The following is a 27,807-nucleotide window of genomic DNA, read 5'->3' on the forward strand; positions in this document are numbered from 1 at the left end:
AATTAACTCTATCCCAGACAAAACCAGTACAGTAGGTTAACACCTGACCCCTAGCCCAAAATATAAATTAATTAGCTTTGTTCGTGCATCTTTGTAATCACTTTGAGATTGGCTGATATTTTAAAAAGTGGCCTGGAAGAGGGTCTGAATAGCAGTGGAGCTAGGGTAGCACAGCCAAACCTGTAAGTGCCTGGAGGTGTGCTACTCTGTTGCCAATAACTTCTGGAGATCTGGAGAGAAGGACTCATTGCTGGGAGGGAGACACAGAAAAGCTCTACTGGCATCTGCTCAGCTCAGCATGACCAAAAATTTACCAATTCCCTATACATTACTACAATTGCCCCACAGAAATATTATATACAAGGAGTCCCCCAGGCTTTTAATTTTGCAAAATAGTTTTGCTGTCCCTTAAGGGAGAAAACAGGTAATTAATCTTCAACATGGGGTTTATAGTTAAAATAGCATCTTGAGTTACTTGATGTCATTGTGTACTGTGCAATTTAGACAAGCTAGGATACAGGGACAAATGGATGAGACAAAATAATTTATGATGTGTAGATTTCTAATAGTAGAAATGTATATATATGTATGTGTATTGCTACCTATAATTACGACTTCAGAGGTTTAGTCAATGCAAGGCCATTTGTTATGATTTTGCATTCATTTACTGTTATTTAGTAAACTAGTCATAGGTTAAATTCAATAAGAATAAATAAAAATATACATGTACTCCCCCCCTCCAAAAAAAAAAAAAAAGGAGAGGACTTGTGGTTTATTTTGATGACTGAACAATCTCCTGTGAAACATTTAAACATAATGCGTATCTATGACTTCTTAATTTGAAATATTTTGATCGAACTTGCTACAAAGTGAATATGTCTGCATAGTCCCAGACCAGTGATGCATATATTGCATCACTGAGTTTCTTCAAAATAAATCATGCCACTTCTAATATAAAGATATATTTATTGGACTAAGTTCCATGCATACGAATCTAATTTTGAAACCATTGCTATCATAAATGACAGCAGTTGCTTATAATACAGAAAGCTTGCTGTGTTACCTTGCAAACCCCAGTTTTCAAACAAAGTAAAAAAAAATGACATGCATCAAAACCTCACTACATCAATAATAAAAAATAACTAAAAATTTGCAACAGAGATTTTCTGAAAATTATCTATCAAGAATCAGACCACCAAAAAAAAAGCAAAAAAAACCCAAACCAAAACAAAACATCTATGTCAGAAAACCCTAAACAAGCTTTGTATGTGGAGGATGAGGAATACCAACATATAAAAAAAAGGAAGAAGAAATTGAATTGTAAATCCCTAAAATAGGGGTTTGTAAATGTCAAATCTTCGGCTCCAATTATAAGAACTTTCACTGTGTTGTTGTGCTGGTTCCTTGATTTGTCCTCTTAGTCATTTTCAAAACAGACAAAATATAACTATAAGTAACAAGTTAGAAAGTCATCCAACCACTGGCACATAATCTGAGCTGGACTCCTAAATGCCAACAGGAGATAGACTTCATTAAGGAGTATTAAAGGTACAATAAAAGTGGGAATAGTTGCATGTGGGAATTCCAAACTGGAGTGGTAAGAACCTTTCAGACCTTCAAAAAGGTTCTATTTCCACGAAATAGACTCTACTAGGAACTGAAATATAAGGTCTTTTTTTATATATACATAATGAAAAATATTATTAAATATCCTTTCTATTTGAACCAATACCTTTGGTGTCTTTTTCAGTCCATCTCTGGCCTGTGACCAGTGTTTAGACTTTAACAGTGTGAATGGTATGTATGTATATATGTGCGCATGTGCATGTCCACATACAGACATGGCATCCTGAGCCTTTTCAGTGAAGACTCAGGAACACTGGACTCATTTGAAATCATCTCCTGCATTAGGATTTTCTATTCCGCCTAGGTGTCACCTTATTACAGATAGTTGTCTGTCTTTATAACGCCCATTCCCTTGGCATCAGAGCATGTCAGCAATGATAGAACAGATTTGCCATTTTACCTCCACTTAGCTGTTAGTGTTGTCCATTTCACAAGTGGCAATTTTGCTGTTTCTTTTCAACGAAGTCATTCACCTGCTGTGAGCCTGACTTAGAAGTGAGAATGAATAATGTATTTCAGATTCAGTTCATATTAATAGAGATCTGAGACATATTTAGTTTTATAAAAAGAAGAGCTTTGATCTTGGCAGCAGTGAATTTTAAATGTTTATAAGTGTACATCTTTCATGGTTTCAGAGTTGTTGCAGCACACATTTATATGTATATATGCACAGCTCTGTTTTCTCAACTGACAATAGCTTTCCATGTCCTTGCCTCTGATGGAACATTTCAGCATTGGGGAATCTCTTTACTTTTTTTTTGGTGCAGGTACTCTATTGTCCACGGCATGCATTTAAAGGGATTGTTCAGCATCAATGAACACAATGGAACAATAATTACAACTAGACCTCTGGACCGAGAGATAGCTTCTTGGCACAACATAACTGTTACGGCCACAGAAACAAGTGAGTAAGAAATTTAAGGAACACTGTGTTTTATATACTGTGAACTGTAATTATCTTCCGAATATGCCTTCTTTTAAGTGGAGAATACATGCCTCTCTCTCATTATATTACTGTTGCCTGCTACATTAAGGAGCATTATTAAAATGATTAGTTAAATAGAAGTGGAATGTATTTGAGCTCCAAGGTCCTGTGCTCTTTCATAAAAGATGACCTTAGAAAAAAAGAAAGGAAATGGTAATAGGATCTAGACTGTAACGCTTTCAAGTTACACTGAAGCATATGAATTGCTCCTGCAGTGCAAGATCTTATGTTAAATTAGACCCTGGTTAATTTCACACCAGATTTTTGACTAGTGTGAAATTAGCCAGGGTCTAATTTAACACCAGTCAGAAACTTGTGGCTCAAATTAATTGTGAATGTAAGGCCTAAATCAGCTAGACTTCTCTTCAGTGACATTTAAATCTGTGAAGCATCCTTTATATAGATTTCACCTGTCAGTTATGTTTGAAAGTCAAATGCAAATTGCCTCTGTTTGTGCTTTTGGTGATCTGGTTGCCCTAATTCTGGGACAACACTCTAGAAAATTATCAGCTGCTGATGTATAAGACAGTTTAACAAGATTATTGGGATATTATTTAAAAACTAATCACATCCATCCTCAGGAAGGAGAAAAAACATATGAAACTGGAGTCCAATCAATAAATCAGACAGATTTTGCCGAATACTTTTAGCATGTTTTTTTAGTCCTGAATCTCAGTTAAATGTTATTTATTACTAAGACTACTTTAAACATATATTCATAAATTGTACTGTTCCCAAAAGGGAGAATTCCCTGTATATATGTAGAATATTACTGCTAGAAATTTAATATAGGATAGTCAGTAGCCATTTTCAATGAAGTCTTTATTTTGTGTTTGGGAATTGATAGTATTATCATCCTTTTCAACTTCTCTGTGAGTTTTTAGGCATGAGTGTATTTTACTTCTGATCTTGTTGGGCAGCTGGCAGGTGTTGGTAAAATTGATCTCTGGCATATTTTTGTCATGCCTTGAATAGCTCTATGGAAACACAGCAGGATGACTTTGGTCTGGACTTTTCTGTTTAGTTAAACAATAAAATAGGAAAGAACCAAAAGTTACAAATGAATAAGTGTCTCCTGCAGCAAAAGAAAGCAAGGAAAGTTATTGTAGAGAAACCGAGCCCTCATTATCTTCATATTCTTGTTCTTTATTTCTTTAATGATGATAAGGTCACTGTCTATAACATTATACTCAAAAGCATTGAAGTTAGGTCACCTTGGTCTGGCCATACCTGAAATGCTTTATATCATGAACTATTAGCATTTTATTCCTTGAAATATAGTCATAACATACACTGTATGAGACATTTGGTGGATGACATTAGGGCTCCACTGAAGCCAAATCAAAATGCCGTTAGATTTCACCCAGATGAGATATTCATTGCAGCTGAGACAGGTATTGAAATTGCATTACAACAGCAACCTCTCTATGGGCCTACTGATGTCCTGGCATTCATACAGGACATGTGCCTTTTGCCTCTATTGTAATGACAGGGATCAGAGATTAGTAAGAGGATCTTGCCTCTCTTATTGCAGAGTCATGGTGTGGATCATCCTATCCTCATGCCATGCAGATAGCATATTTTAAAGGTACCCAGAAGTAGATCTAATTCATTGGACCTCAAAACACAAGCAGTCAGAACCTGTAATCTGTTGAGTTTCATTCCACTTTATGCCTAATATGGCTCTATCTCAAAAGAAATCATGTTTCCTTTGATCAGTTTTTACTTGGTTGTAATCAGCTTCCACCTAGTACAATGGTGAAGCATAAACAATAACATTCTAGCCATACATGAGAGCAAGAAATCCTTAAATCACCAGCTTTCCTTAACCCTGATTTACTGTGTCAGATGATGATTGACTGACAATTAATTAATTTAGAAGAGAAATATCTGTTTCAGCTTTCCCACTATTGAACTATAGATGACCAACAAAAATTCCCAATGAGAGCAACTGTCTTGAGCTTACTTCCCAGTTTTTCTACATGCCCCGTTGGGAAAGTGCATTACCTGCAAACTTACCTGCAAGAGACAATAGTCATTTTGCCACTGGGTCTTGAAGACGTCCTTCCATAGTGGGTTCCAGATCTACTACATGACTACAGAACTTACAGGTCTTTGAAGGTTTCAGTCATGGATCATATAATTTATTCAATATTTAATTGTCACCTCACTTTCATCATACATATTTTTGTTGACAGACTTTTTAGATTAGTCCTTTAAAAAAAATAAATCAATGTGTCCATTTTCTTCAGGAAGTAAAGAAATTTGCTTTAGCCTAAATTATAACAACTATTATGATTATTATTGTTAGTTATTATTGTTACTACAAGTTTCCTTTTACTGGCTAATGACAATGCCACGATAAGCTTTCTTTAATCCGCTGCAAGCATTGAGTTCTACTTTGTCTCTAGAGATGGTCACTGGTTTTCTTTTCACACAGCTCCAAAATGAGGAAGTTACTAACTTTGGTCCCTAGTAATTAAAACATCGACTTCATTTTCACACTGATCCAGCCTATTACACTTTTAATCCTGTTCTCTCAGACCTTCTTTTTGAAGTTCTGATCTCTCTCATAGACATTACGACAAATAAATGTTCTGCTCATTGAAAGATCTTTAGCCTAATGTAGGATATGAGTACAATAGCTGTATTCAAATTCTGACAACTATTTTCCTGTGTAAGGGGTAAAAGAGAAAAATATGTGTTGCCTACCATCTTCCCCAATTACAGGCAAAGGAGTCACTTTGCTTCACCCAAAATCTTCGTTAAATATTTACCAAAGACTGATTCCAAGAGTGGTTTTGTAATGTGTTGCTCCTTCCCAAAACAAACACCTGTGATTTCAGAAAAATTAAAAACTTCCATACTATCATCTTCTCACAGCAACGTGAGAAATGCCATTTATGGGTAAATGTCATTTACCCATAAGCTGAGGAAAAAAAAACAACCACAACACAGCAATCCAAATATAGCAAAGGAAGTGGAAACAAGACAATTACCAAAATCAATGAAAAAAAAGAGAGGATTATTTTGTGAAAGAAAACAGATATGAATGGCAGCTCTAGGCTGAAAGGTGCTATCCAAATGTTTGTGCAAGCAAAGGGTAGGTTTTAAAGCCAATATAGCACCCATGAATCTTATGAACAAGCAAGTTAGGAATAGGCTAAGGTAGATGGGTCCTTCCCATGACACTTTGTGTGCAACTGAAGCCACCAAAGGTATTCCCTGCCTCCTAATAAGTGTTACAGTTTCCCTCTTAATGCCAATCCAGTCAAATCTCTGCCCTGCACATACAATTCTTATGTAAGTATAAGAGGTTAACTCTTAAGGGATGTGTTAAGGGATGTGTGCTACTTTCTATGTTTATTTAAAAAATAAGCTGAGCACTGTTTGACTATTATATTATTATGGGTGTTGGAATTCAACAAGAGAAATGTCATCCCACAAAGAAGTATTTTTGAGATGACTCTGACAGATCATAAGCTTTGGTAAATTAGCATGGCTCTAATGATTTCACAGGAGGAATAGCAATGTGAAACTGCTGAGTATCTAGCCCTTTATGTCTGTGGTAGTGGCTTATGCTACCATTTCCTTTGGCAAAAGTCTCAAAGCTATCAGCACAGACTCCATAAGATACAAGAAAACAAATGTTTGCTCTAAGCAACTAGTGAATTACACATTAAAAAAACAATGTAAGAATGAACCAAACCCATACAGTTTGAAGTGAGGCAGAAAGGAGTATGTTTTGTTTTTCTCTTAAAGGCCCATTTGACTAATTTAAGAAAATGTCTTAAGGACTTCTGACAGGTCAGAAGTGGTGACACTAGCACCCATCATGATGCATATTTTAACTATAATTATTATTCTTGTGGTTGACATACTTCTGGTTTAGAAGGAGCAGATTGAGATACTGATAAATATGTAAATTGATAGATATTTAGTATTCCCGGAATGTCCTAAGATTATTTTATTCATGGGAAAAATGTCTTCATTATGGTCCATACCCAACAACACATCCAAGTTAATGTGAACATTACTGTTGCAGTGAAACTTCTTGCCTACTAGAGTAACAAATTACATTGTGGGGAAGCAGACACTTCTCAGAGTTGTGCCACGTAAGTGAGGATTTGATGTGCTGATAGTGAAGGACTTCCAAGAGGCATTCAGTATAGAATTATAGAATCATGTAGGTTGGAAAAGACCTCTAAGATCATTGAGTCCAACCGTAAACCTAACACTGCCAAGCCCATCACTAAACCATGTCTATAAGGACCACTTCTACATGTCTTTGAAATCCCTCTGGGTATGGTGACTCAACCACTTCCCTGAGCAGCACATTCCAATGTTTGATAATCCTTTTGGTGAAGAAATTTTTCCTAATATCCAGTCTAAACCTTCCCTGATGCAACTTGAAGCCATTTCCTCTTGTCCTATCACTTAATACTTGTGAGACTGACACCCACCTCACTACAAAGTCCTTTCAGGTAGTTGTAGAGAGCAATAAGGTCTTCCCTCAGCCTCCTTTTCTCGAGACTAAACAATTCCAGTTCCTTCAGCTGCTCCTCATAAGACTTGTGCTCTAGACTCTTCACCAGCTTCATCGCCATCTCTCTGGACACACTCCAGCACCGCAATGTCTTTCTCGTCATGAGGAGCCCAAAACTGAACATAGTATTCAAGCATTCAGTATTCACAGACTCACCAGTGCCAAGTACAGGGGGACAATCACTTCCCTGGTCCTGCTGGCCACACTGTTCCTGTTACAAGCCAGGATGCTGTTGGCCTTCTTGTCCACCTGGGCACACTGCCACCTCCTACTCAGCTGGCGTTGACCAACATTCCCAGGTCCTGTTCTGCCAGGCAGCTTTCCAGCCACTCTTCCCCAATCCTGTAGCATTACATGGGGTTGTTGTGACCCAAGTGCAGGACCCGGCACTTGCCTTGTTGAACCTCATACAATTAGCCTTGTCCATCAATCCAGCCTGTCCAGATCCCACTGTAGAGCCTTCCTATCCTAAAGCAGATCAACACTCCCTCCCAACTTCATCTGCAAATTTACTGAGGGTGCATTCAATCCTCTCATCTAGACCATTGATAAAGATATTAAACAGAACTGGCCCCAGTACTGAGCCCTGGGGAACACCACTCGTGACTGACCGTCAACTGGATTTAGCTCCATTCACCACCACTCTTTGGGCTTGGTCATCCAGCCAGTTTTTTACCCACCCAGTATGCCGTGTCCAAATCATGAGCAGCCAGTTTCTCCAGGAGAATGCTGTACCTGCAGATCTTCCTTCCCTTGGTTTCAGGTGACAGATTTATAAACATTGTTATTACATAAGTGTGTAAGTTTTGTGTAGACAAGACATATACTGGCTTTTTCTTGTCTGAAGTAGTTGCAGAAATCTAACTTAGTGTAAATGTAGTAAATGCAGGGAAAAGTGCCTTATCTTAGCAGAGTTTATTTTCCTTTTCACATGGGAGTAAGCCGCTGACATGGCTTTTATTTCTAAAGCCACAGTAATAAAGTACACTTGTATGACAGAAGCAGTACAGCTTCTGTGAGTACAAAACGCCTAAGAATTAAGCCTGTTGTGCAAATAACACTTGGAACAAAATTATAAGATCAGTTTATGAAGTCTGTCAGCAGTAATGCCTTGGACATGGGAGGGCAAAACCAGACTTCTTTGTAAGTATGTGTTTGGAGACCAGTGGATAGAATAGCTCTGTTGTTTTAGATTCAAAGTCTCAGCTTTCTGCCTTGACTAGGGTTGGGCATCAGTGTCCATTGCAATTACTCCATGTCTAGCAGTGGCAGAATTATTTTTAAGCATGCGAATTTTGGTGAAATTTTCTCCCAAAGCTTCAAAATTTCAAAAGACTAAAGAAGAGGAAGAGTAACAGAATTTCTTAAAGTACTGTGACCAATCATTGTGGTATCCATGATATTAAGTGATGTTAAGTAAGAAAGTACAGCCGCCTCCTCCAACCACTGCAGCCCAGGACCCTCCTGCCTGGGCAGGACAGACAAGGCACTGCCTTCAGCAGCACCTACATACAGGACTCACATAAACCACAAGTACAGCCAGCCAATTCCCCTCCTCCTCCTCCTGCTTCTCCTCCTCCTCCAGTAGATGGCACCAATTTTCACTCGCACATATGTAGGTCTCACCAGTAGCTAGCACTTGGTCCCTGCAGCACCCATACAGGTGCAATGATAGATAGTGAGATTATGCAGAGAGACAGCTAAAAAAAGATATAATAAGAAGATATAAGATGATAGGACTGACTGGTGATCTGGCACAGGGCTCAGCCAGACAAGCATACTGACTGGCCCCGTTTCAGACGTGACTGGCCCCTTTTATACTCCTTTTTGTCTACCGCCTCTTTGTTCCTCCCTGCGCATCGCCCATGGGTCAGTACAGCACCACTGATTCCCATACCTCTCTGGGCCCAGACTCCCTCTGGTTTACTGTCTTATCTGCTGCAAAGTCCAGGTTGATCTGCCTGGAATTTTTGCCCTGTGTTCTGGATAGCCCATCAATTATCATGAGGTGTGTTGCTTCTCATTGTATCCAAGTTTGCTTTTTCAGGTCTGTGTCTTGGAATACCTTGTTTCTGATTTCCCCCTTTTCTTCCTCAGTTTCCCAATGGACAAGGCCCCCAGTCTGATAACCTTACAGGAATAAACATTCTCACAAACTCACGTGTCCCCATTATTTAGTGTTTGGTTCTCATGACACCCTCTCTTATCATTTGTCCCTGAGGTTTGTGTCCCTGTATGTTCTTGTTTACAGCTTCCTCCTTTTCTTATTAACTCTTGTTGCATTGAATAAGGTCCTTAACCAGATACCCTTAGAGGACCAGACACTCTCCTACCACACAACCTTACACATGACTAGTACAGTAGATTGTTCTGCATGAACAAAACCTCATTTAATTTCTCCAGATCAGATTTTTTTTTTTACATTTAAATACATTTCTGGCTTGGTAAATGAAACAGTGAACAAATACAAAATTTTGCATGAAATATCCTTATATGTTTCAAGATATACTATAATAATTTAACATGATGGATTGGTGAAAAAACAAACAAAAAAACCCCCACCACCTTTTGTAAACAGAACCCCAGAAAAGAAAGAGAATGCCCTTTTTTATATGTATAGTATATATTTAAACGCACTAAAAAGATTTAATATAAAATGTGCCTGTAGGTCTCAGTGACTATTTTCTTCTCTGCAGTGTACACGTAAAATTTTCTGATGTCTACATTACTTTAAAATATGCAGTAGATTATTTATAATTTTTGATTTCTGTCGTTTTTTTTAACCATTAGGAAATCCTGAAAAAATTTCAGAAGCAAATGTGTATATCCAAGTTCTCGATGTTAATGATCATGCACCAGAATTCTCTAAATATTATGAAACATTTGTTTGTGAAAATGCAGTTTCTGGCCAGGTAAGCACGAAGGAGTTAGCCACCAGTTTTCTCATTACAATGAGGATTTGGTCTGAGATGTTACTATTCCCTTTAGTATTGATTATTTCAGTACTGTGAGTACAGGCTGCATTTTGTCTATTTCCAAAATTAGTTCTGTTGTTATATGTATAGTTTGAAATTTAAATTCGAGAAGACTGACATGTATTTTTTCCCCTTTAAAACAAAATCAGTACATCTTGTTTGTCTGCAAAAGCAGGAAACGGAGAAGTACAGACAGAAACTTCTGAAAAAAAACATAAGGTATAAATTTCCTTCATGTTAATGTCACAGATGTAAAACATAGACTTGGTATTTTCAGAAGCAGCATAACATAATCTGGAAGAACCTGATTTAGACTAGATTCAAACCAGATTCATTGTGTTCTGTGGTTAGAAACCATTTATTGTGAACTGAATTCAAACTTTGTCTAGTTCAGGGGAAGTCTGAGGGTGTTTAAGTCACAGCCCTTGCAGCACCTTCCTTGGCTGGCAGCTTAAGGGATTCTTGTATTAAGTATCCGTCCCTGGAGGTTTTTTCCCATTTCCTACTCATTCCCCAGGTGAATGGGCTAACATCAGTCATCTGACCTAACCTCCCAGGTACACTGCTGACTCTCCATTTTCCTCTTGCAAAAAGAAAAACAGGATGTTCAAGGTTTAAAACAAAAAAAGAAAAAAGGTACAAAATGAGCAACAAAAAAAGCAACAACAAAAATCTATAGACAGAAAAATCTATACCTTTTTTCACCACTCTAATGTATTATTCGGACATAGAAAGAAGACCTTTGGGATATCTGTGATGGTTCCATTCAAACATTTTGCTATGTTCTGATTTCTGAATCACAGACCCTATCTTTTTACACCAGCTTGCTTTATTTCAACCTTGATAAGTCTGCAGTTAAATAAAGCTTTCCCTGTTGCTAAAGTAATTTCTTGATAGCTTTTTACATCCATTTATGTGTTTCTCTATCAGCAGTTGGTTTCTTTGTTCTGCATTTGGTAATTTTCCTCTGCAAAGGCTATTTATGGTTCAGAGGTAACTTGGAGCAAGCTATTTCTTTTGGTCTTCCGGCAACTCATTGACAGATCAAAGTACAGGCATTAAAGCAAATGCCACTTCATGTTCCTTGTCTTCAAGACACCATGAATTAAATATGGAAGCTTATAAAATGGATATTTGTAATCTATGTTTTAGACTTGTCTGCAATATAAAACCCCATGTGATTTATTTCCCAAGGTTTTTATTATTCCTTGCTTACATCTGCATCCTAAAAAATTAATGGCTACTTTTCAATAACAATTATATATATATATAAAAAGTATTTTGAAAATCACTGGAGAAAATGGCACTGTGAAGAATAGTAATAGTGACAATAATAATAAACTCTTTGAGCATAGGATACAGAATTATTCCTGTTTAACATTGTAATATGTTGATTGTAATATGATGCTGATGAGCATGATACTTTTACCATTTTGCAGACAGGCAAAATGTTACTCTAGATTTTCTTTTTTCTTTTTTTTCTTTTTTCATTGCTATAGTTTTTTGAGAGTCATAGGCATCTTTAGTTTGGCCTTTGGAGACCATGACAGTAATGTTAAATAATTTTCTCATTAACAAATGATCTTAGAAAGAACAACAGGAAATTGTTACTGAAGCTCATAATTATCATAGAGTTTATAATATTTTATTCAATGTTTATGATTTAAACCAGAATTGATAGCTGATGTACCTCCTTCATTTTTCAGTTTTTGCTCACAGAAAAAAGGTTCTTTATTTTCATCAGCAAGAAGCCAAAAGGTTCAAAAGTGATTTTATAGGTGGCCTGGTTGTCCACCAAATAACAAAATTTACATTTCAGAAGAATCCATTTAAGCAGCTAAAGGGCTTAATCAGAACATTGCATACCTTTTTATCTAAGCCATATTTCTGCAATCAATTCCAAACAGCTCAGGAATCTGCTTACATGTTATGAGTTGAGATCAAAGCTTATACAGATACTCTATCATATTTCAATTTCTAAAGTAGCTATCTCTATCTATTTAGCTGGAAATTATATGCTAAGAGATATTCTCAGAGATGCTCTGCACTTCTGGAATTCACTTCCTTCCCTGATCTCAGTTGGGTTGTGTCTTCTTTCATGGGATACATCAAAATATATTTGCAACCTCCAGTTTACAGTGTTTGGGGGAAAGGAAGGCAAGATACTGCAGAGGGAATGACACTATCAAAATATATTTTTTTTTATTTGAGTGACTTTTTCTTGGTGTCTGCCCGGTTTACCATAAAAGCAAAGTAGAATTATTTGGGAAATAAGTTGTTTTTACATAGCCTTAGAGTATACTAGGTTATGATAAAGAATGTGAAACAAATTGTGAGAAAAACTAATTGTTGTCCTAATTACCCAAACTCAGAGGCAGTTAACGGTAGCTTCAGTCTAGAGAATCATAGAATCATAAAATGGTTTGGGTTGGAAGTGACCTTAAAGATCATCTTGTTCCAACCCCCCTGCCATGGGCTGGGTCATGTCCCACTAGACCAGGTTACTTAAAGTAGCATCCATCCTGGTCTTGAACACTTCCAGGGAAAGCTTGTATTGAAGTTTTGGATTTTCTGAAAGATTATCAAAAATTCTTTGTCTACTTTTATTGAAAGAATGTTGATCTTCATGTCCCTGTATGGTGGTTTTATGAGTTACAGACATGTTTAAATTAGCCTCTGAAAGACATTCAAACAAAAGGATTACATTTCGGTCTATGGGACTATAATCTGAAATTTGACAATAAAAATACATGTAAAGAAGATAGATAGGTGTTTTTTGGCATCATTCTAAATCCATTCATCACATTTATTTGACATTTTGAATGGATTTTTCACTATCCATTTCATGTTATATTTCTGTACTGTCCTATAATGCAGAAGTCATCCACATACTAACCACAACTAAAGTTTTCTTTTGCACATCAAAAAAACACTTTCACTGCATTACCAATATTAAATACATTATTTTCAAAAGGTCTTCAACATGAAAGCTGCTATATAAAATAGACTTCTATCCTACTACAGCTATAATTAGTATCAAATTAAACAGAACAATATTAATAAGGCATCCAAACCCATGTTTCCCTGTTGATCGGACCTTTTGACTTTATAATTGTAGGTAGACATGGTAAATGATGACCACAATGGGATATTAGTTTTTTTTAGTTACCCTTTATGGGTATGTACGGTAACAACAAACTATTGAATTCTAGAGGAAATTTTCTATAAAATTAATCAGAACACAAAGTGGACCAAATCTGTCCCAAAGATAACACTACAGACATCTCAGAAAGAATGGATTTGATCCAGAAAGGTTAATTTCTAAGGCATTAATAAATTAACTCAGCTTGAAACTAGAGCTTGAAAGTTTGACATAAGTTAATATCAAATGTCTTACATTATGTATAAGCAAGCTGACCATCCAGAATGTACCTATTTGTATGCAAGGTAATTTCAGCTGTTTTGTGGATATTGGTCTTCATATCATGCAGGAAACAGATTTCAGCTGAAGACAAGCTACACTGAACACACCTACATTCTGAATTAATGCTGTCTTCTCTAATGAATATTTATTTTGGCAACTCTGAGTTTCTGTAATTTGGGGATCATGTATGAAGTGACTTTGATGTCGCAGCTTGCTCAGTAATTTTTATTATATCCAAAGAAGTGACTATGTATTGCAGAGCACTTTGAGTTAGAGATAAGAAAAAACCCCAAATTTATTTACTAGGTACTTAGCATGTAATAAAATAATCATCAGTTACAGTGAAAGTGAAGAGTACTCATTTGATATTACCTCTCTACATAATTAAATGTTGACAGAAGAACAGAGAGGAAATCTTTAACCAAATTCTAGGTGTAAATCATTCGTGTTAAAAATGAGCAGTTTGTTAAAACAGATCCTTTCTAACAAATCCTTATGGAAAAAGATTTTTGATAGCAGAGAAGTGAAAGCAATAGGTTAGTTAGCCAATGTTTATTATTTCACCTTGTTATGTTCTCTTCACCATTTACAAAAAGCATCTGAGCAGTAATGATAAGAAAATAAAAAGTTAAAAAGAGAAATGACAGCATCCTTTAGAGTACAAAAACATGGTGAAGCTGTGAAAGCACCATATATTCTAGCAGGCCCTTACTCTAAGCTACATCTGCAAATGCAGTGAGTGTAACTTGTGACATTTTGAAACAGAAGGCACAGTGGCCCATGGAAAATTCCTTTTTCTTTTTTATATGGACCATGATTCAACAACATTATCTCGTAGCAGAATGGAACAGGTAGGAAGAGTTTATCAGCATATACAGATGAACGCAAAAAGGCAGCTAAGTGTCATGGCATGAGCTTTGTAATTGTTATTCCTTTGCTGAGATGTACACCATTTTGTTTATAGCTGAGCAGAAACATATTACAGTAGACCCAGAGAAATCAGATAATTATTGTGCCATTTTGCTTTTCAAAAGAGAAAGAGAAGTAGTCAAAAGGAGAATCTTGCTCTTGAGGTAGAAGGTCTACCTGGAAAATTCAGGTGTGGATTACAGTAATGAACATTTTGATCTTTTACCTGCACTAAACTCTGATGGACATTAAACATTATTAAGCAACGGGAAAAAAAACTTACTACTTCTAAGATCTCTGCCAATTTGAACAAAACGAATTCTGTACTCCCAAAACAGGTGGGTGATCAGATCTCTTACATCCTAGAAACCACCGCAGAGCTCCTATTGAAGGACATTGGGTGGAAAACAAAAGAAACTGAAGTAGAAAGACAGACCCGGCAAATCTGTTCCTACTTCCTTCCATCTGTCTAATGGTAATAGAAGCACACTCAAAGGACTCCGAATTATACACTCAGAGCACTATAGCATCAAAATTAATGGTACTGATGTTTGTTCAGATGGACAGTCTATGCCTTAATTTGAACTTGGTAGAGAGAAAGCCCTTAGAGGCAGAAAGGACTGCAACAGAGAAGCTTTCTTCTTCCTTCTGGACATTTCCATAATTCCAATTCAGTGAGACCACTTGGGCTTGAAGAAATAAGTTTTCAATAAATTTTCATCAATACTACCAGGCAGTCAACTACTCCATACTTTTAAGTTTTTGAGGTATATGGCAGAATATTATCATGAAAATGTGCCTTTGCTTGTGTTTTAGACTGGATATATAGTTTTGTTCTCTATTGCTGTTCATATTGAGCATATTCTGGAAACTGTATTCCCTTATAAAAATGAAACCTGTGTTTTATTATGAAGGTAATATTAGTGATCAGTTATTGCTCTTCACTAGTTTCTTGAGCTGCATGCCTATACCTGTATTTGCATCACCTTAGCTATCTTGTTTGCTCTGAGGAAAGGGAAAAATACCCTCAAGAAGCTTCATCCTTTGTACACTGTTACCAGGTACATCACTGAACAATCACTCCTCTCATTAGTGGCAATAAAAAAACTCAAGGTTCCTCATTTTTCCATACAGTGAAAATATAGATTTGAAATAAGTTTCACATATAAAAAGGGCAGAGTGCTAGGAGTACAAAGCTTCTAGGGTGTGAGCTACATTTTGAACTCTGCTGTGATGATTTGATCAAACTTAGCTTGCTTGCAAAGAAAAAGAATGCGTGCTGAAGTCTTAGATCTTTGACTGAAAAATGTCTTAATCGGGAAAGAGTTTTCAAAGGCACAGATGGAAGGCTGTAGTCACTTCCACTGACTTACTGCTTCGCTTTTAAAGCACCGCTTAGAGCATTCAGGTGCTTTCTGAAAGGTCTGGGGAAAGTTGAGCCTTCAAGTCTCTTGGGTACAAATATCTACAAGGCACGAGACGACTGATAAAATAGAGCCAAATTTAAATTGGACACTATCTTTTCTGAAAGTTGGTGGGATTGCATCAGTTCACTTTCCTCCTGATAGGTGAGGATACTCACTTACACACATATGCTGATGCTCATGTCATTAAATATTTACTGATAAAGTAACAAACATAAGCTCTTTTTAAGCAGAAATATTGCTGATTTTGTTAACTGTGATGTGGTTGTTTATTTACAGAGATGAAAGACATTCTTTTGAATGATAACTGTTATTTTTTATTTTATCTTGCAATGACTATCTGTTTTGACATATTTGTAAATGAAGGCTATTTTGCTTTCTTGAGAAAAATCAGCCAAGAAGTTCCATAATCAAACTGTTATAATATCCAGAATCAACAATTCAGCACATGAACTTGTCACCATATTTCACTTACTGGAGCTACAATATATCAGATGAATGATGTCAATGTGTTTGTGGGCTGGAAGGAAATGGATTTTGTATAGGGGGATTTGTTCAAATGTAGAATGATGTATTTTTCACCTTGAAAAAAAAAAAGGACAAAACACTATATATATGATTACTTTTTTCATTTATGGAAACTTCACTTACCCCTGGTCTTTTGATGCAGAAAATCTTTTACTTTTTCTCAAGGTTTTAATGCTTGCCTCTCTCAAACAGATGAAAAATCAAAGCAGAGTATTTGCAGAATATGAGTCTCAATAAGCCTGTTTGGGTATAGAAGGTGTATATTTGTGACTGCACAAAATGCACTCAATATCTATTCACAGAACCCATCTCTAGCATCAACAGTTTAACATACCTGATGTGTCCTTTTATTGTTTTAAAGAACAAGTAAATAATTTTATTCTAAAAACAATTCTGTTTACCTGTGTTTTCAGCTAATTCAAAGCATCAGTGCAGTGGATCAAGATGACTCAGCAGAAGGTCACCATTTTTACTTCTCATTGGCTCAGGAGGCCACAAACAACTCACATTTTACTGTCAAAGATAATCAAGGTAGTGTCATCTATGTAGCTCTTTAAGACCATTGTAATGAAAGGCGCATGCTTCTTGTGATCTTCACATCACTAATTTTATAAAAATTTACACTTAAATAGAAATTGTCATTATAAGATATGAACATTTCATGAGGTACATTTCAAAACAACAATTCAGTAATACCAAACAGTTTATTTTCCTTTTTCAACATAAACATAAAAAGCAGTTCTATTTCAAGGAAAAAGAAAATGCTGGGATAAAAATGCACTGGTATTCCTTAATGTTTATTTTCTTAATGTAGGATATAGTGGGAAATACCAACTTTCTTGTTAAAATTATCTACTTGTCTAAGAAACAAGATCACCAGAAAGAGAAGATTGCTGTTAATATGTCTGTTACTTTATCACTTCAGCAAGACCACAATTATAAACATATATAAATAGGAATATAATCTTATTTCCTGATACATTTTAAACTGCATATGCTGATCACGGATGGCATCATACGAATGTCTTCTATATGTATTTTAATGTTATTCAGAACTAATAATGATTGAGACTTTCATTAAAAGAGTGATATAGAGATCAAGCAAAATCAGTCTGCGGTGAAAACATAAGTGCAACATCTGATGCAACTTAGGGAAGATGGCCACTTAGAGTCAGTCTGCTGAGACTACAGAGAAGTGTTTCTTCATACTCAGCTAAAAGTACACATTATTCTTATTGAATTTGCTTATTATTTGAATGTTCTGGCTAGATGAATGAATCAATGGAAATAAATTTTTGGAAGTTCAGACTATGTTCAACGGCAAACTACTTCTCTCAATATCTCCAAAGTCAATGTATTAATATGTATTTCAATTCCCAACCTCATTATCCGCTCACTCAGTGCCAGGAAGAGGTAAGTTGTTACAGTAAAGTCAAATTATGTACAAGCTGTACACAATTCCCACCTTTGCTCATTCTGCACAAAGCCCTAGCAGAGCCACACCCAAAGCAATACACTCATTTCCTCTTGGTGGCTATAGATGGGAAAAAGAACAGTCTTCTAATATATTGTAAAATCTGCCCTCAGTCCCTCCTTTTCTGCCGCCTTTCATAGGAATGGCTGTGTGAATTGGTATAGTCCCAGGCAAAGGCAAAAGTGACTCTACATATCTGGAACATTTTATATCTGGAGTTGTAACTCTCTCCGGAGTTGCTTTCTGCACTATGACAGAAACCTAAAAGAACTTAAATGTGAGGGCGTTAACTTCAGCAGACTGTTTGGGTAGGTCCATTATACAGGTAAGATTAGAAATACTTTTTTATCCTACATACATGTATGTACACATGCAGTAATTCACCCTGCCATGATAAAAAATTCTGACATGTAAATATTTATAGATTTTTCATCTTTTCCTTTATACACAGGTTTAGACAGGGATAATTTGTTTTGCAACATGCTAAGTTTCAGATTTGAATTAGCTGATATGCAGCAGGAGCTGAACTTAAGCTGCTTACTGTGTTTTGCACAGAACTGATTTCTAAACACTAATAGTTAAATACAAAGCAAGGTGAGAGCCTCTAGCAACTTTTTTTTAATTTAGATAGTAGAAATTCAACTAGCTCTAGTTTTTGAGTCAGGGAAAGAAATAAAAGACTATTTTATTGGAGTTTTTTCTTGCTTTCTCTTCTTTCCCGTGCCACCTGCTTTCTCTGTGTGCTGCCAGACACACTTTTGAAGCCTTTTGATTGGTAAACTGTCTATATTTCATCTGTGGACTGGTGGATTGGTAGCAGCTGGTTATATGGAACCATCTTAAGAACCAATTAATTAGTCTGAGCAGGTGTCAGGTACTGAACATGGTGGAATTTTTTTTTTTTTTATCTCTGAACATTAAAAAACAGTGCTCCTAGGACAAATTTTATTATTGCCCCTGGAACACATATGTCAAAAAAAATGCAATTTTTCACGAATGGCACAAAAACCCCAGCACACATCAGTGCCTACTTTTACCTTTTAACTTTCTTAATATGTAGCTTTGCATAGTACCATTGTTTTTAAATAGGTCAGATGCCACTGGAATTGTATTATTGTTGTTAAAAAGTGATAAATGCTTATCATGCATAAAAATTTATCTTCTAGATAACACAGCCGGAATTTTCACAGCAAAAAGTGGCTTCAGGAGGCAAGACCAGTTTTATTTTTACTTGCCAATCTTAATTCTGGATAATGGAAACCCACCGCTGACGAGTACAAATACTCTCACTATCACTGTCTGCAACTGTGACACCGAAGTTAACACCTTCTACTGTCGATACGGAGCTTTCATGTATGCCATGGGTCTCAGCACAGAAGCTTTAGTTGCTGTTTTGGCTTGCATACTAATACTCCTAGGTAAGTATAAGCAAGATTAATTACTTTGTTTCCTTTTACAGTAATCTTGATTAAGTGACAAAGATGTTCCTTTGACTGGAAGCTTGGAAGTCCTGTGCTAGCAAGAAAAAATGCAATAAGGCAAAGGTTTCATTTCTTTTCTGTTTTCTTCGCTATAATTCCTTCCCCCTAGTTTTCAGTAAAATTTGAATTCTAACACAATGTCCTAAAAGTTTGCTGTAGTTGAGCCATGGTCCTATTTGTCTGTATTGGTCCAAAGTCTGAATTGAGCCCAGGTAAAGCTGAAGACAGCATTACACAAGGAAACTGTCTAGTATATATTAGAAGGAGTAGTACCCCACTTAATCTGACTTAGTTATGACAGATGTAGAGCTAAGATCAATACAAAGCAATAAAAGAAAAAGAGAATTCAATACTCTCAGAAAGCAACTCCAAACAAACAGGATCTTTCTTTGTCAAAAAACAAGATTGCAACTGCAGACAGCCTTTTCTCCAAATGTTGGGCATCTCCTTTTTTCCTCTCACAGGACACCAAATTACCCTCCATTACATTCGGGAGCTTGTGGATGTGAAAAGTGGGTTTGAGATTGTTTTAAATGCACAGGAGTTGTGCTTGTAGCTCTGCAAAGGGTCATGCATGGCACTCAAAACCAGACCAACCACCCAAGGCTGGCTGTTCCTGCACTGCATGGGGCTATGGCTGCTCCAAGATATATTGGAGTGACAGCACTCAGGGAAAGAACTTCTTCCCCTGCTGAAGCATGCAGCTATCACTGCTAAAGTGCCCTTCCTTTTTTTTCAGCAAAAGGATATTCCTGCAGTGTTCGATGAGTGATTTGATGACACTGGCACGTTATAACAGCAGGCACACCACACTAATCATTCCCCAAAGACTAAATATCCATCCTGAAAGTCTGTACCTGTCTGAGTCAGTGAGGTTAAGGTATGACAGCTTCTGAGGCCAGGAAACAGAGAGAAGTGATAGAGCTGCGTAGGTTTCTTTTCCAGGCAAAATGATTGACCCTAGAACTTGGTCACTGATGGTGGTCATGGGCCTCAAGACCAAATTCAAGCTGATGACAACAAAGTAATAGGGGAAGACTTCCAAATCCCTGTTGCCCATGTAATAACATGGCATATCCATGTTATGCCATATAGCAGTATATATAGCAGTTTCATAAAACCTCATATCTAAAAATACTACAAAACAACTGATGGATTATGTTAGTAAAACTATTTTTCCACTAATAAAACTACTAACAAACAACTCGAAAATGAAGACAGAATCAGGATTTCACTCAGCAGTGTAATATCAAATCATCATTATAAATTGTGCAAACGTACCATAAAAAAAAGGAAAAATATAATCAATCAGAACCAAAAGAAGAAAACCACAGCATAATATCTAGCTACACAAATATAATGTCCAGAAAGAAAGAAGTAATAATATCAGAAATTACATTGCCTTAAGAAACAAAAACGTTCACTGGAAATTATTCTCTCAATGTATTTGTTAATGAGAGCAAATAAAATAGCAATATTGTTAAACTTCTATATCACTGAAAGAAATACAAAATTTTAAGGAAACTTTTTTCCCATATGAATGATAACTAGGTAAAGAACATTCTTTTTTCTACCCTCATTATACAATATGACCTCTATCCATTTATAAATAACAGCATACAACACTAAGCATATCATCATTAACTACAAGAAAGCTGAGGCTTGAAAATGAAAGCTTGCAGCTCTATTCTGATGCTCTATTTTGATCTGCCATAGTAGCAACAGAAGACAAGAAATACAAGTCCAATAAAACTAATGGAATTATTTTGACTTTACACGAGTGAAAAAAGAAGTTTAACAAGTTAAAAATCACCCATATTCTGCATTCTGTCCACAAGGTTATGGCTTATTTTCCTTAGCATAAAGAATAGAAACTGTCTCTAATTATTTCGTGTTGTACCTTTGACCTCCTGACTGAATCTCTTGGTGAGAACTCATTGAAATTTCTCCTCAAACAGAACCCTGTAATTTAGTCCCACAGTTAAATGAGTTGTCCAGAAGCAGCTTGCATTCCTGTTAATTATGAGTCTGCATCTTCTTGTGGTTTTGGGCTCTTAAAATTAGGTGACATGAAGAAATCAGCAGAAACAGAATAGTCTACAAAAAAACACATGTGTTTTTATTTATCCATGTGAATACATTGACTAGACAGGGCAACGAAGAAAACAAAGGAAGGAAATGTCACAATTGTTATGTCTAGATGGGAGTACCCTTGGTCAGACACTAGCCATTTCTTGACTCCATAACGAAGTCCAGGGATGCACTAGTTCCCCTACTTCCATCTCCTGCTTTCCAACAGAGAAAACAGGAACACACGATTGGATTTGTGGTTTCTAGACTTGCCTGCACTCCCAGAGTCACTTTATTTAAATCTGAACTTTCCTTGTCCCAGGCAATCTTCAGCAGTGGCACTGGAAAGCAGCCTTAGAACTGGCAGCCAATGTGAGCTTATAGGAAGGCCAGCATGCATTTCAATTTTTCTTTGATTGTTGCAGGATATTTGAATCTGATCACTTTGTGTTATGCACTTAAGGGACTGAGGATCAGGCAAACTATATAACTGTGTTACCCAGGCTGTCAGTGGAATTATTCATCAAGGTCCTCTCTCCAGACAGAATAAACCCTTGGTGTCTACTGGGCCTATCCACAGCACAAAAGTCAAAGCAGGGATATAGATAAATATATTAATCAGAAAGAAAAAGAAAGTCATCTACCACACTGTTTACAGACACATATATTTTAAATCCATTAAATCTTCAAATGTATTTTTGTTATTATTCAAAGTGAAATAACAAAAGTTTCTATACATAATAGGTTTGCCACTTATCTGAAATCTGAAGTTTTGTGCCATTAGAAGAGTTCACCATGCAAAGGTTTTGGAGAGTTGAAACCATCTGTGTTCTGTAAACCTATAATAACATTGTAGAAATTCTTGTTTCCAATGCTTTCAAGTTTGGTGTCTGTATCTCCCAATCAAATGAAACAGTATACGGTAACTATGTAGAAATAAAGAACTACTTCAAGTCCCTCATATCCCTAAGTGAAGTAAAATCCTGCCATTGTTGGTAGTTGCATCATGTTATGTCCTGAGTAAAAAATTACAGACCACAAACTACTTATTTATTAAATAGAACGGCAGTAAGATTTCATTAAAAACCGAAATCATTAATATCTGTGAAAGTAATAGACTATTTCAAAGGGATCATTCAGCTAAAAATGAAATGAAGTAGCATTAAGAAATAATGCTTTAAAATAAAATTTAAAAAATCTCTCATATATGAGAGAAACAAGCTGCTCTGATTCATAGGCCTTGGTAGTAAGTACTGCTACAACATGACATAAAATTTAGTGATAATTTTAAAATTTCCAAACCAACATAACAGAAATAACTGAACCACACACTGCATAGACTGTGGAACTGAATGATTCAACCAACTGAGGAAGATATCTTGCTCATTGCTTCATTTTTCATTTGATCTTCCTGGGGCTTTGATTTGAGAGAGCGTGAGAGATTAAGAATTCAAATTCTGAATGTGAAATTGATATATTATGTGATAAATCAAGGCAAGTTCAAAAAGCATAACCTGTCTTTCTGTCATTTTCAAACTCCCATCTACCAAAAGAACCGCTCCATTTCATTCACCTATTTTATAAGCCCCATTGTAGCCATTTTCCCACCACTTACTATGCTCATCTCAAAACCATAAAATCCATAAAAATTACAGCTCTATAAATATGTTAAGATAGCTTCACTTTGCAATAGCATTGATATTAAGAAATGTTACCATTTTTCAAGTCTTTCCAAAGACATTCAAAGTCTCTGATTCTGTTTATATTTTCCCTTGGATGATTTTTTTTGTTGTTGTTGTTTTTTTGTGTGTCAGTGTTCTTTTTGGCAATTGTAGCAATAAGGCAGCAGAGGAAGAAGTCTCTCTTTTCAGAGAAAATGGAAGAATTCAGAGAGAACATTGTCAGGTATGACGATGAAGGAGGGGGTGAGGAAGACACAGAAGCCTTTGATATTTCAGCACTGAGGACCCGCACTGTCATGAGAACGCACAAACCTCGAAAGAAGGTCACCACAGAAATCCACAGCCTCTACAGACAGTCTCTGCAGGTTGGCCCTGACAGTGCAATCTTCAGGCAATTCATTTCAGAAAAGCTTGAAGAAGCAAATACAGATCCTACTGTTCCTCCATATGATTCACTTCAGACCTATGCGTTTGAGGGGACTGGCTCTTTGGCAGGATCCCTCAGCTCCTTAGGTTCAAACATGTCAGACGCGGATCAGAGTTATGAGTACCTTACAGACTGGGGACCTCACTTTAAACAGCTTGCAGGCATGTACGCTTCACATAGAAGTGCGGGGGATTAGTTACTCTTTGGTTTGTTGTTTTGTTTTCCTAAATCTCAGCAACCAAAAACAGCTGTGGATTTTGAGAAAGGAGATCATCCCACATTTATGCACAAAAAATATAAGCCTGAGACTTTTTGTCTGGAAAGTCTTGGATATAGAGGTCTTTTGAAAAATCACACCAGGCGTGTCATGAGGTGAGGGGATAGAGACTCCTGTTCGAAAATCTCGTGGCTATTTAGGTACCCAAATGCAAACTGCTGCTTTTGGTCTCTAGGCCCCCTTCTGGATAATGAACACCTGGGTCCTACAAGTACAAAAGGAGGAGTAGAAGCCATAAAAGGATATTGTACATATTCTGTCATCCATAAGCTTTAAACTGTTTCCAAAGTTAAGACAGATTTTTGCTGTTGCAGTTGAATATATTCATTAACCAAAGTTAAACAAGCATATTTGTGTAATGCTTCCTTATATAAATATACTTGTGTGAAAAAACAGACCCTAGATATTCTAATATAGTTGTCAGAAGTGCTCACAGAATCATCTATTTATTGTTCTTAGAATGATAAAACTAAAACAAATGTCTTTTCCTACCAGCGTAAAAACAAAGACCTATTAGAACATCAGCAAGTATTTGCTCCCATTTTAGTTTTTAATGGAGCTATTGGAAAATGTATAAATGAATACCTATTTTAGCAAATAAGATAGAAAAAAGGAAATCAGTTCAAGTTAGAATCAATATTCAACATAAATACTGCAATTGGCAACATTATATATTACTGTACTTAGAACAAAATGCTATCTAAATACAGGCAATTTTCCTTTTATTGAGAGTTCAAAGGATGACTGATTTAACAGTACAGATTTATTTTTTTATTATGAAATATAAAATTATCTGCAGTAGTCAGTTTTATTATATCGATATTAAAAATCTTTAAAATGCTAAGTTGATGGTTATAAAACTTTATGAATAACATTAGATAATAAGATAATAAAATGCTTTAATGTTAATCCACTTCTGACAATGATCCTGAACTACTCTGCGAGACTCAAGCCAGACTTCAAAATTAATTCCCCACCCTATTTTTTCCAAACATTCCATAATGAATATAAAGCTGTCTCAGAATATTTCTTCACTCTTACTTATACCATTGCCTGGCAGCAATTTTGGATCTGAGGGTCATCAAATATGTTCAAAATGGTCTATCTGGAAAAAGCTACCTGCCTGCTTTTAATTCACCTCTTTTCCGTCAGGTACTTGTTTTACAGAAATTACATCATGTTATCGACTGATGCAATTCCACGGCTGAAAGCTGTCATCAAGATAAAGAAAATTATGCAACATGTTTCTTCTCCCCCACACCCCTCCTTTTTTTTTTTTTTTTTTTAAATAAGATTTTGGGTAAGTGCAACTGCAGTATAGAGAGCCAGGCAAAGCTTATGCAAGGAAGAAAACAAACATATAAACCCCCAACAAACAAACAAAAAAGCATGTAACATACAAGCTCTGCAATGTTTGCTACAATTGTTGTTCACTGAAGAAAATCAAGGTATGTAGGCTTAGCGGAAAGGTGCCAATGCAGAGTTTAAATTCCTGTCAGTTAAAAATAAAACACGTGGAGGAGTCTGAAAATCAGGAGAGATTTCCAATGTGAGGTCCGGTAAGGGCAGAAATGTTATTCATAATATTCATAGCTGGAAAAATACCAGGGGCGGGAGTTCATCTGACCAGGTGCAGATGAAGCAGCGGCTGCTTCATAAGGAAAAACTGTTTCTCTCCAGTCTTGTGCTAAGACACAAGTATGAATGAGCAGCTACAAAACAGCTTTAAAAAGATACACCAGTAAAAAACATTGTATTAATGACTCTAACATTTGTGTTCAATGGTTCTCCAACAGATGTGACAAAATAACTTTTATTTGAGATAACATTGTACATATTACTAATTTGCTCCATGGAGAGTAATAGAGAAAGAGAGAACAACTGTACATGCACTGGTTGTTGGAGGTGGTGAAGAGTATATTTTTAGGATTAGGTCTATAGATTAATTCGGGTTATACCCTAAACAAATACTTATTCCACAGATGGTCCCAGTGGCATTAATAGAATTCCTCATGCTTTCAGGTTGTATTTAGTACAAAAAAGATAACAACGTCTGATCCTTTCTCGATCCAGAGATTTTGTACATTTATGTGGGGAAACAGCCTTGAACACTAGACCATATTTGCACTTATAATTTCCTCTTTTCACTGTAAGGAACTTTAAAAATAAATATTTTTTTTTTTTAACCAGTGCACACCACCGTCACGTAATTTTTGTAACCAATGTATGCCATTGTCAGTAACTTCTATATTAAAGAGAATAATGGTCTACAATGGGTCTTAAATGATTTTTATCTGAAAAGGCATAAAACTGTGTTTGCACAGCAGAGAAAGGGAGTGTTTTGCTCTGAAGTAAGAAGTAATTCCCAACTGTTACTGGGACACATCTTATTAGATTCCTGGTATTCAATCTAAATCAAACCTGTCAATTTATTTCCACATGTGAGAAAAGAATCACTGAACTGACCTAGTCACTTCACACTTCTTTTGTTATACTGTATTTAGTTTAGCTGAAAAATGTCTTCAAAAAGATTTTGTAGCAGTGTCTGCTTATTTGAAGGAAGTAAACATTCTGAGGAAGCCAAAATTAAACACATAAGAGGTATCACAATAATTAATAGTATGAAATTAATAAAGAATAAGTTATAAGTCAGAGTTCCTGATGCTGGTATCTATTAAACTGTGGAATGATTTTCCCAAGAGAATCCTCCATTACCTTTATCTTTTAAAATTTGTTAGTAGCTAGAATTAGCTATGCTATTGCCTGAAGTGAAGAGTGCAAGTATGGTACCAGATGGTAAATACATATTCAGCTATTCATGACCTCCCTGAGAGAATATAAGAAAGACTTATTGACTGGTCAAAGGAAGTACGATAATACACACTGCTTTTCTGTATAAATGCTTTGAAGAGATGTTCCTGTATATTTCTTTTTCTGTAACATGATAATGAGACAGGTCAAGAACTGGTGAAGTACCTGACAAAAGATTGGCTTCCCATTTCAGTCCTTGCTCATAGGGATTCAGAGTGTTGTGTTATTGGTTTTATTACTTAAAAGCTAAGGAAATGAAGACTATGCATATATTAATAAATGCTTAACATTCAGATGTTTGAAGTTAAAAAACAAAAGAACAAAATCACTTGATAACACATTGCAGCTTCACACCCATTGTTGTGACTGGAAAAGGGTATATAATTTTGTATATCACAATGTAGGGGTTTTATTATCATAACACTGAGAAGCAGTTCTGCTTGCCACTGAGGATAATCTTAGTCTTTAATTCACATAATTTTCCTACTGCATTTTATCACAGATACTGTCATTACACTCGTAGCTTTGCTTTCAAAATTTGCATTGGAAATGTGGTTGTTTTAACGCTCATTCTTAACTGTTCGGAGTAACCCTGTCAGATGAGAGTAAAACATTTTTGAAAAGACAGTGTGCATTTTACGCTTCAAAGTCAGATCTAATATATGCTCTCTGAGGAGTAAAAGTTGAAGGAGATTATGTGATTTTACATTCTGGCAAAGAATACATTTTATCCTTCATCCAGAATACGAACAAATAGAATAGGAGTTATATGAAAAAAATCAGTAGCTATTAGTAAAGTCTGTAAGATTTCTCTACCAGAAAATTGCTAAACCTATATTTTATACAGAAAAATAGAGTGGATTAATGTTTATAAAAAATGTTGACACATTTTACAACGGTAATTTGAATGCTCTCAAATTTATTCAAAATTTTTTTTTTTTTGTGTATGGGTCTATATCAGCCTTATGACACAGGGTCCAAGGAACAGTAAGATTTAACTATAGTGCACAGAATAATAAAACATACATACAGAGAGACTGCTTATATTAGTCTAAAACACTTTACTGACAGCAAATCGTTACAAATATGCAAAAGAATGAAGAGCATATCTGCCAGAAAAGGTAGTTAGATATATGGCACTTGGGACATCAGAGATGCTTTCCATCAT

The 27,807-nt window shown here is 36.0% G+C and overlaps 1 protein-coding gene across 5 annotated transcripts in view; it reads left to right on the forward strand.

The window, feature by feature from the left end:
• CDH19 (cadherin 19) overlaps positions 1–26,101 on the forward strand; it is a 117,407-nt gene extending 91,306 nt beyond the window's left edge. For all 5 annotated transcript variants that reach the window (XM_074576558.1, XM_074576559.1, XM_074576557.1 and 2 more), the window contains 5 exons: positions 2,394–2,530; positions 9,948–10,069; positions 16,831–16,948; positions 19,058–19,309; positions 23,257–26,101. In XM_074576558.1, coding sequence (XP_074432659.1) covers positions 2,394–2,530; positions 9,948–10,069; positions 16,831–16,948; positions 19,058–19,309; positions 23,257–23,747 — 1,120 coding nt within the window. In that variant the 3' untranslated portion in view covers positions 23,748–26,101. The remainder of the gene's footprint in view (positions 1–2,393; positions 2,531–9,947; positions 10,070–16,830; positions 16,949–19,057; positions 19,310–23,256) is intronic.
• The last annotated feature ends 1,706 nt before the right edge of the window (positions 26,102–27,807 follow it).

Source organism: Larus michahellis, chromosome 2, assembly GCF_964199755.1.
Source record: "Larus michahellis chromosome 2, bLarMic1.1, whole genome shotgun sequence".
NCBI classification, from domain to species: domain Eukaryota; kingdom Metazoa; phylum Chordata; class Aves; order Charadriiformes; family Laridae; genus Larus; species Larus michahellis.